This window comes from Pagrus major, chromosome 4 (genome assembly GCF_040436345.1).
Source record: "Pagrus major chromosome 4, Pma_NU_1.0".
Classification (NCBI taxonomy): domain Eukaryota; kingdom Metazoa; phylum Chordata; class Actinopteri; order Spariformes; family Sparidae; genus Pagrus; species Pagrus major.
Genome location: NC_133218.1, coordinates 26,377,811 through 26,388,856, shown reverse-complemented (window position 1 = coordinate 26,388,856; position 11,046 = coordinate 26,377,811). Strand labels below are relative to the sequence as shown.

General features: G+C 38.2%; 1 protein-coding gene across 1 annotated transcript; it reads left to right on the top strand.

Annotated features, from left to right (window-relative positions):
* The first annotated feature begins 1,403 nt into the window (after positions 1 to 1,403).
* Positions 1,404 to 5,548, top strand: irf8 (interferon regulatory factor 8). Its single transcript, XM_073465221.1, has 9 exons — positions 1,404 to 1,535; positions 1,672 to 1,879; positions 2,456 to 2,639; positions 2,819 to 2,919; positions 3,134 to 3,191; positions 3,614 to 3,661; positions 3,751 to 4,143; positions 4,293 to 4,408; positions 4,536 to 5,548. Exons 2-9 carry the CDS (start codon positions 1,709 to 1,711, stop codon positions 4,731 to 4,733), a joined length of 1,269 nt encoding a protein of 422 aa, XP_073321322.1. The 5' UTR covers positions 1,404 to 1,535; positions 1,672 to 1,708; the 3' UTR covers positions 4,734 to 5,548.
* Positions 5,549 to 11,046: the final 5,498 nt, after the last annotated feature.

Below are 11,046 nucleotides of genomic sequence, written 5' to 3'. Positions count from 1 at the left end.
CTTGTGCATCTTTCGTTGATGGGTTCATCCGGTTGCATTTTCACTAACTACTGAGTTAGTTGATATTAATTGTTCCTTTTGTACACTTTCTTTACAGTAATAGTTACAGTCTCTCTTGCCATCTCCCCGCACTTGTATATCGAGGGGTCATTTATTTGCCATAAAACACCATATTTCTACAGGTGTCGCGATAATATCGTGATCGTGAATTCATTTGGCTACGATAATCATGTTGTGGTAGTCTGACATCACAACAGCCCCTAATCTATGTACTGCATATGTATCTCCAGTATATTATTTGCATGGTGTTACCACTGCCTGCATGGGCCTATTTTAACCTTGCACCTTGCACCTTGCTCTGTTATGTGTGAATGGTCACATGTGGACACGTTGAGACACGCTGAGAGGTGGTGTTTACCCTGTAAATACAAACAGAAAGCATGAAGTCTGATTTACTGTAAACCAAACAAAAGGAAAATGCTGAAAGGAGATTTTTTCTTGAGCATTATATTTGACAGTGAATCTTCTGCAGATCGAGTGATCCATTGATCGACTTATCGTTTTAGCTCTACATCAGTCTCAACAGAATAACACAGGACTGTTATGACTTCATACTCTGTCAAAGCAGTAGATTCATGAGTTTGACAGCATGGCATATTATACATATATTTAAAAAATGTGATAACCATGAAGATGGTGGATAGGAATCTATCCTGGTTTACCATTACCTGGCTCAGAATCCACTTTTGATCCACTTTTGAATTAGGTTATCATAGCAGCTCGTACATTCAAGTACAATAAGAAACAATAAAGTACTATATACAATAAAATGCTTGAGTGGTTATGAAATAAAATGCTGAGGTATTGAGGAGTAAAGGTAAGTGGAACATAAGGTGCAAGAGGATAAGGTGCAGTTTTATTGACAGTAATAATAATTTAACTACACTATATTTCCCTTTATTATTATTATGATGATGATGATGATGATGATGATTGTCATATGAGGAGAAGATATATCTGCCAGGGGACTCGTTCAAGTGGAATCAATGTGCTTCATACAGATAGTAAGTTACTGTACCTGCATGTCTTTCTGAGGTTTCACACCTCTTGTGAGTGGGCGTGTGGGTGTAGGGGGGGAGAGGATGTATCACCTTGGTCTTGAGCGCAGAAATCCCCCTCAGCACAAAGTAACTTGTGACTCTCCGGGTTTATTCAGCGCTCCACGTCTGCTAGTCTTTTGGCGTGGGCAGCAGCGACTTAACCTTCGCTTGTGTCAGGCCATTTCTTGTAAATGCCCACAGTTAGAAGAAAAACACTTCCGGAATGGGACGGCCCTACCGAGGCTTCACCGCGCTCATTGGTCCGAGGGAGGCAGCGTAGTCAAAGCATCTGTCAGCTAATTCATTCATAACACGGAGCAAGATAAACTTGATAGGCATGTGTCGGGAACGTCTTGACTAAATCTGACAGTGAGCCATCCACCATCACCTCAGGATACTTTACACAGGGCCGAGAGCTCAGCTGCTTATCAAACTGTAAGTGCGCTTACTTTTGATTTCTATTAGAAAGGGTGAAAGTTGAGGAATATCTTTAATACATTATTATAATATAAAAAGTTAGATCAAATAGTAATAACTGTTATGCGGTTATGATTTTTTTTCTTCCTTATAGGTTCAAGTGAAGAACTTATATAAAAAACTTTGACAAGATGTCAAACACAGGAGGTCGCAGACTGAAGCAGTGGCTGATGGAGCAGATCCAGAGCGGCCAGTACTCTGGACTGCAGTGGGAGGATGAAAGCCGCACTTTGTTCCGAATTCCTTGGAAACACGCTGGGAAACAGGATTACAACCAGGAAATAGACGCATCTATTTTTAAGGTTAGACAGCGCTCTGACTTAGGCTGAGTGGAGTTTTGGTTTTACGCAGCGCTGCGCGTAAAAACAAAACTTAATCTTGATCGATCCGTCTAGAGTCCGCTTCAGGTCTGATTCTTTTGAATGATTATTTAGACCTTTAATTGTTTTCAATTTATTTTAGCATACAACACTTAATTTGTTATATTCTTACTAAAATTCTAAGTCTAAATTTCTTTCTTTCTTTCTTTCTTTCTTTCTTTCTTTCTTTCAGACACTTGAAAAATGTAAATATATGTGTGTGTGTATATATATATATATATATATATATATATATATATATATATATATATATATATATATATATATATATATATATACATATATATATATATATATATATATATATATATATATATATATATATATATATATATATATATATATACATATATATATATATATATATATATATATATATATATATACATATATATGTGTGTGTGTGTGTGTGTGTGTGTGTGTGTGTGATTCTTCTTGAATCATCCATCTTTAATCCAATACCATACCACCATAATGATTGGTCTTTTCCCCCCACAGGCCTGGGCTGTGTTTAAAGGCAAGTTTAAGGAGGGGGACAAAGCTGAGCCTGCAACATGGAAGACCAGACTCCGCTGTGCCCTGAATAAAAGCCCAGACTTTGAGGAGGTGACAGAAAGGTCACAGCTGGACATCTCTGAACCCTATAAAGTCTACCGCATCGTACCCGAGGAAGAGCAGAAGCGTGAGTTTGTGTTATTGTGCGTTGTTATAAAAAAACATTTCCCTAAAGCCAGCATTGATGACTGTTAACAAATCTCTGCATCGTTCGTATAATAATTCTGGATAATGAAAAGACAGTGTGGCAGGATACTGCTATGTTTGAATCGTGAGCAGAGGCATAACATGTTCTTCTTCTCTCAGATGGTAAAAGCTCAGTGATGGCCATAGCAGCCACCACCAGCTCCGGTGATGTCACTGACATGGACTACAGCCCTGCAGAACTAGATGAGCTGATCAAAGAGGTGAGGCTCTCTGTCACACTTTAAACCACCGATTTCCTATCTCGCTGTTGCCCCCCGCCACATCTGCTTCTAGATGCGCTTTTTTTTTTTGACACTTTTTTTCAGTTTAGCACACTGTGCCGTACCATCTCACACACTCCAACTCGATCTTCATGACTGCAAAGTGTATAAAGTTGCTTTGTTGACAACAGCTTATTATGTTGTCTTGTTGCAGGAGGAAGGCTGCAGTATCCAGGCCAGTCCAGAGTACTGGTCACAGGGCAGCGTCAATGGTAAGACAACTCAAAACACGTACTCCTCTGATTAGATGAAGCTGTTCACAGCTCAGTCAGTCTTGATCTCTCCAGGCATATCTCTGCTTTTTGTCACATCTCTCAGTTAAGTCTGTCCTGTCAATGTGACAGTTGAGCTATAATGTCTTTAAAAGTAACCACAGTGGAAAGATTAATGACATGTCCCTGGGACTGCGGTCGCTCAATCGAGGTTATTTGCTTGTCTGTTGAATTCTGCAATGGAAGAATTGACTAACATCCTGTTGAACTTTGCTGACTAAGGTGATTATTTCTTTGCAAGATCGTGTTAGAGAAAAATTTCTGATGATGCAGCAAAACAATGACATGAGACTGTGGTCATGTCCACTGTGTTAAAGCCACAACTAAAGCCTAAACTCATTTCTTTCTCCTGTAAATCACAGCTTTCCCACTGCATCAGGACCCTCTGCCATCAGGCACTCTCAGCTCAGGTATTGTTTTATGTTGATGGAAACATCATAATAACATCATTTGCACTTGTTCTTCATTCGCAAAGCTCACTAAGTGTTCTCCTCTCCAGCTTTCTCCCAAATGATGATCAGTTTCTACTACGGAGGGAAGCTGATGCACAACACAGTGGTTAATCATTCTGAAGGCTGCCGAATCTCCCCGCAACAGCACCTGGGTCGTGGTGCCCTGTACAGTTCAGACAGCATGCAGAGTGTCCACTTCCCCCCTGCAGAGCTCATCGATTACGAGCGCCAGCGCCACGTCACACGCAAGCTCATGGGCCACCTGGAGAGAGGCGTGCTGGTCCGGGCCAACCAGGAGGGCATCTTCATCAAAAGGCTGTGCCAGAGCCGTGTCTTCTGGATCGGGCTGGGAGAAGTTGGCTCACAATACAACCCCGTGCCTTGCAAACTCGAGAGGGATGCTGTGGTCAAGATTTTTGACACAGGAAGGTTTCTTCATGGTGAGCCTCCATGTTTATTGAAAGCTCGAAAAAGTCCAAATCAATGCAAAAGACATACATTTCTCATCAGTGCTTAATGAATCATAAATGAGGATGGATAACTTGCAACGTTTATCTTAACAGTTGTTCACTTGCTCTGTTTTTTCCAGCTCTACAGCTGTACCAGGAGGGTCAGTTTACTGCTCCTGATCCGACAGTGACTCTGTGTTTTGGAGAGGAGCTTCACGATCTCAACAATGCCAAAGGCAAACTCATTATTGTCCAGGTGAGAACAGGCAATGGATTGAGCAACATACATATCATTTTAACGAGGAACAAAAGACTCATCACATCAATTGCCTACTTTATGTGGACATAAAGACGCATCTTTCCGTCTTCTCTCCCCTTGACAGATCAGTGTGGTGCACTGCCAGCAGCTGCTGGAGGCAGTGAACATGCGGCGCTCTCAGCCCTACTGCAACAACTCAACCTTGGAGATGTCTGATAATCTGGCCTCTGACCAGATGGCCCGCATCTACCAGGACTTGTGCAGCTACAGCGGCCCCCAGAGGCAAGCCTGCTACAGGGACAACATGCCCATCACTGCCTGAACTGTGAGCAGTGACACACCTGTCATCAGCTCCTCAGTGTGTATACCACACTGAACGCACAACGTATTAGGGACAGCTTCACAATTAGTTTTAATGGTTTGAATTTATTAGAAGTCACAGCAGTGATGTGAAGATAAGAAGGAGCAAAACCTTTATAAACCCTTAGAGGACTTTTAAGCTGTAGCTCAATATTCAGATGTCCCTAATATTTTGTGTGTCAGTAATGTTTATATTTTTATACGTGCAGCGCTAAAAAAAAACTCTGTCTTACTTCTGCTTCATTATGACATGAGAGTGTTATCAGCTCAATGGAAAAAGTAGCGTTTCATCTTTCACATATAACACACAGCTCAAGTGATGCAAAGCGCGTTAGCGAAAGTGTTATAGCTAAAATTCATTCTGGTGTCTTTCTTAACAAATCTTTCTTATACTAAGGACTCATACTTAAAGCTTAATTGCAGTATGACAACAGTTTGATGTATGAAAACCATTTAGTTCTCAAAAATGAATTTTATTTTGACATGAATCATCTTTTTTACTCCTGTTTTTACAGTTGAGGTGCGTCATTATGTGGTGACCGTTGGGATAAACAGACCAAATGGATATTTTATCAGATATTTTTTCTGTTTTTTTTATTTTTATTTTTTTTTTACAGTAAATCAAAACATGTTTCAAGGAGTTGTTATAGATTGTATGGGACTTAGGATGCAATGTGGCATTATATTACAGATAGGTTTTACTATCAGACTGTTTTATTGAACTTTATTCAATCATTTTTTGTAAACTGCATTTCTAGTAAAACATTTTTTACTGAACTACAAATGTGCTTGTCTTTATATAATCGTGTTGTTTTACTTAATGTTGATTGTTGAATTATTTGAAAAGAAAACCAATATGAAATTGCATGTTAACTGCTGAAGTGGACTAATTGGACTATTCCAGATAAAGATCATGGTACCATATTTTTGCTCATTCACAAAATTACATATGGCTTAAATAACAGTCAACAATTTCAAAAGCATGTCATAGCATTTCGAATCTTTGTCCATTTTGGCAGCAATTTCAGTCATTTAATTTATCTGTATATTATTAAAACTGCATAACAAAGATCACAAAGATCACAAAGATACATACATATACATTAGCTACCTCTGTAACTTGATCATAAAACCCTACTAAAAATACAGACCACTGGTCCATGACGGGTGGGAACATTTTTTTATGTAATTCTTCGCAGTGTATGCAGCATATTTTCTGTCTGCTTGTTTCAACGCTTGAGAGACTTTATTGCACGCTTCATGGAAGAACAATTCAAAACTACAATAAGTATTGTTTTAATGTCTGCCCTCTTACATAAAATAGAAATTTCTAGATGCCCTATGCACAATTTCTTCCAAATTTCCTAATAATTTAGTCAAATTCATTAAGAATCTTGATAAATATTTAGGATCTTGATTAGAATTTGAAATATAACTCTTGTGGTTTGAACAATGCTTGGCTGCACAAAACACAAATGTCTGTGGGGGTGAAGATGTTGAAGCACATTTTACACAGATCTACAATTTCAGCAGGACATTAAAGGTGCACTCTGCAACTTTTTTACATGCCTCGATTAGATTGTGGATTAGATGTATTTTAAAGACATGTTTACATTTGTGTTTGTAAACATTAGAGCAAAACAGGCTTGTATTTTGAGTTATGGTCAAGTCCTACAGTTCAATATAGGACTATATAGTGGAAACCATTCATAAAAAAACTTGCATAGTGCACCTTTAAAATATGAACTTAAACTTCATATTATCTGGGGCAATGAGGAATTACCAAAGATTCAGTTGGAAAAAAAAATCTTCATTTTCTATTTACATTTATCAGGAAAATCATGAAAGAGTCATTCCGTTCCGAGGGAAATCCTCCTCCTGCCATTTACCATGAACACATACTGACTATTACTCCGACTTAGGAATGATGAAACTACAACAATGTATGAAACTAAAAGAAGGATCTGGGCTACCGAAGATAGGGAAACTCTCTGACAACCCCCCCCCCGTCCATCTCCCTAGTGAGTAAGAGAGAAAGGAACGGGAGAGAGGTGACCAACTGCAGCTGAAGTTATTAGATTATTCACAATGAGACAATGACATCCCTATTTCTTCTTCCTTTCCTGTGTCTCACACAGTTGGTCATCCAGTGTCATGTCACACGTCAAACTGGTTACATAGCGGCAACACTGGCAAGGAAGTGCATTATGCATGTTTTGATTTAAGCCTAACACATGCGCGCACGCAAACAGACACAAAAAGGCAAAGAAACATTTTCAGTTCCCCAAAAGAAAACCTGGATCTCAGTGAAAATGGCCTGAATTCTTAAAAGCCAAATAAAAAAGTCCGTACAAACAAACAAAAAAAGCAGCAGTGTGATGCAAAAAATGTTTGTAAACACAAAATAACACATGATACTACTTGTAGTATCAATACTACTTGTAGTATCATGCGATAAATCAGTAGTATATAAACAGTGTTGACTAACTCAGTCAATCAGTTTTTGATAATAAAAAAAAAGTTAGTGACTCACACAGATCACATAGTGAAAGAAGTCATGTGCTCCTCATATGACATCTCTGGATAAAACCTTTTACTCAAATTAGAATATTTAATCAATGGTTGACTGAATAAAAGCACAGGTGGAATGTTGTGGCTGTGTGTGCGTGCGTGCGTGTGTGTGTGTGTGTGTGTGTGTGAGCGTGTGTGTGTGTGTGTGGTTATCTATATGGGGGAGTTCTGTCTAAGTTCCACAGAACAGGAACTTACTTCAAAAACTGTCACAGGAAACTGCCTCTACCCCCACCCCTCAAATAGCATTTCTGAGACTGGATTAATATAATGTACATGATATACACATACTGTATATACAGAATGGAATGGTGCTTTAATTTAAATGCTTATAAGTTGGCTGCCTTTGTTTCTAAAGGTTGGGAAAGCGTCAGGATGGTTTATGTCTTTAGTGATATTTGTAGTTTAAATTTTGCTACTCTGGTTTCTGGTCTGTTTTTCGTCAATTGTCAATCATCATAGATACCCTGTAAGCAGGAATGTGAGTACTGTACTTGTGAATTTGGAATTACTGCCTTGTACAATGTCTGAGTACAAATGTCAGTACAAGGATCCTAGAACCTTTGAATAAGGACTGTTTTATAAGCAAGAAAACGGATAAAAGAGAAGACCTGTTTAGAGTCTGACTGGATTTATTTATGAAGGCTTCACACATTTCAACAGGGGACTTACTAGGTGAAAATTATTTGATCATTTGGAATTTTTTCAGCTTCTTCTTGTTGTACCGTTTTATTGTGTTCTCCTTTTTCCATTCCTTCATCTAATTCTTTTAACATTTGTGTTGTTTACTCTCGTGTTAAGCACTTTTTGATCCTGTTTTGAAATGTGATAAATATAAAGAAATATTACTCAGTTCTGAACATTTATTTATTTATTTTGGAAATATAATATTTATTTTATTGCCAAGAGTTAAAGGATAAGTTCATCCAAAAATGAAAAATTATTCATTATTTCCTAACCCCCATGTCAATGGAAAGTCGGGTGCAATTTCGTAGTCCATAAAACATTTCTGGAGCTTTACAGCAAAACAGCATTGCAGCATTCTACTAAAATACTGAAGTAGATGGGGTCTTGCTTGAAAAAACATAAACTGGCTTTGTACAGCTCATCTGGCATAATCCTGGTCTACAGAAGCCCCAAAATCCCAAATAGATTTGAAAAGGCGTTAAAAACAATATTTTTTCAAGGCAGAAGTCTTCACTGTAGCTGCTAAGCTAAAAGCATGCTGTCTGAAATGCTCGACCACGTGTTGAGGGTGTAAATAATATCTTTTTATCTCGGGGCTTCCTGACATTTGGATTACGCTGGACAAGCTGCACTGAGCCATTAAAGTGTAATTCCCCGTATGCTTCAGTTGTTTAACATAATGCTGCAATGCTGTTTTGCTGTGAAGCTCTAGGAATCTTTTGTGGACTGCAAAACTTCGCCCACCTTTCCATCGGCATGGGGGTATGAGGAAAAAAAGACTAATTTCTTAGCTTAGCATAAAGGCTGGGAACGGGGAGACAGCTAGCCTGGCTCTATCCAGAGATAACAAAATCCAGCATCTTTGAAGTGAATTGTCATTTTAAAATGTTTTCACACAGTGAGGATTAATCAAAAAAAGATAGAATGTGTTGATTAGTGATCTTCGGGGTTGTTGGTAGTCGGATCTTGTTACCTTTGGACAGAGTCAGGCTGGCTGTTTCCCATTTCTGTCTTTGTGCTCAGTTAAGCTAAATGGGAACTTTACACGTATTTTTTCGACACTCAGAAAGACATTGACTAAGTGTGTTTCCCAAAATGTCGACCTGTTTTTTTTAAATGTTCTGTAAACATGCACAATGTGTATGACAAATGTTTCTGCCATTGTTTTTGTTCTAGATCTTATCAGACATGAATGTTCGTGACATGAAAGGAAGCCAGAATAGAGTAATATTGTATGTCTACTCCAAAGCTACAGCTTATGTTATTTAAAACCTCTACTGCATGCCATAACAATAGAAATACTGCCATCTTTACACTAGTTTCTGTGCAGGTTTGGGGTTTTACATGGAGAGCATGAATAGCTCATAGTTTTATGTGTCCTGGTCAAAAACAGGGTACACATGTGAATGTTGCTGAGAAGACACGGTGAAATCTCAAGTCATCACCGGGACAAACGATTTTTCACAATGAGTACTCTCAGTTTTGATAACCAGTTTCCTAGAAATTCTTTTTTACTTTTACTTTTGACTCTTACTTTAGTTACTACAAGATTGTATTTGAGAAAGAAAAAAAAAATTCCAACTCTGCGGGTGGTGCTTTAGGAAGAGAAGGAGACGAATGCTTGTACGCATTTCTGCTAACGGAGCCTCTTTTCTGCTCATTTCCAGTGTCTGCAATGTGGTTCTCTTTGTATTGCAACATCTCTTTGTGGCGTCTGAGGCTTCCCACAATAAATCATTAGAGACGAGTGACAAACAGAACTGATGTTGCCACCATCCACGTAACCATGACCATCTGCTCCATAACATTTCTACTGTGTTGTACAGTATGCAATTTAAAGGAAGCAACACCGATTTTGTGAAAAGCAACGCTTCAAGGAAATCGAGCAGAAAAAGAGGAATAGCTTTAAGTTGAACGCTTTTCCTCTCAAATTAAATGAATTACTTTGTCTATTTCTGTTGTTTCCTGATTTTTCTGTATTGCTGACTCCTCAGTCCTTTCACGCAGTGTCTCTTGGTTTGGCTGCAGGCTCAGCGCTGACCTTTCAGTTAAACTGTTGTTGTTTTCCACTGCGTTTATCAGCTTGATTTTAACATGAACAATCACAAGTTGTGACTAAAACACCTTCACGAGACACATTATTTTCTTATTTGTCGTTACTAGAAGCCTTTTGTTAATCTAAAAAAGCCTTGAATCAGTGTTGTAAAAAAGTACACAAAAGTCATACTTGAGTAAAAGTAAAGATATTGTTGCTCTGGTAAAAGTGAAAGTCAAGTACCATTCGTGTCTTAAATAATCTGATATTTAATGTTCTAAAGTATCAAAAGTAATTTTCTTGCAATAAGTGTACTTAAAGGGTAACACCACCAATTTTCTACATAAGTGTGTATACAGGTCTTGGGGAGTAATACTGCATATGTGAAAAAAGTAGTATAAAGCCTTTTGTGGCTCCACAAGAAGCTGCATGTAATCTTATAAATTGCCTCCAACTCAGTGGCAAAGTTGCATTGTGGGTAATGTAGGCGCCAGGTATTGAAAAGGAAGACGAATGCGTGGAATAAAAAGAAGATATCTCTGGTTTTGCTGTATTGATTTTGAGTACAATGCTGGAACAGTGGATGGCTTTTCAAAACCTAGTGCCTACATTACCCACAATGCAATTTAGCTACTGAGTGACATCACTGGAGGTAATTTATCAGATTACATACAGTTTCCTCTGTAACCAGAAAAGGCTTTATACTGCTTTTTTCACATATGCTGTAGTAGTACTCCAGACCTTTAAACACACTTTAACGCATAAAATTGATGTGGTTACCCTTTATACAGCAATGGTACAAGTAAATTATACTTATATTTACATGTATGTGTGTACACTATACTGTATACTGCCATTATAGGCCTGGTTGATTATGGGATCTGTTATTCAGCATTTTTCTAATTTTTGAATCAGTGTCTGTTTTTAATCTGATTGTGAAAAGTAAAATATTTGCCTCTAAGCTGTAGTGGAGTGGAACTTA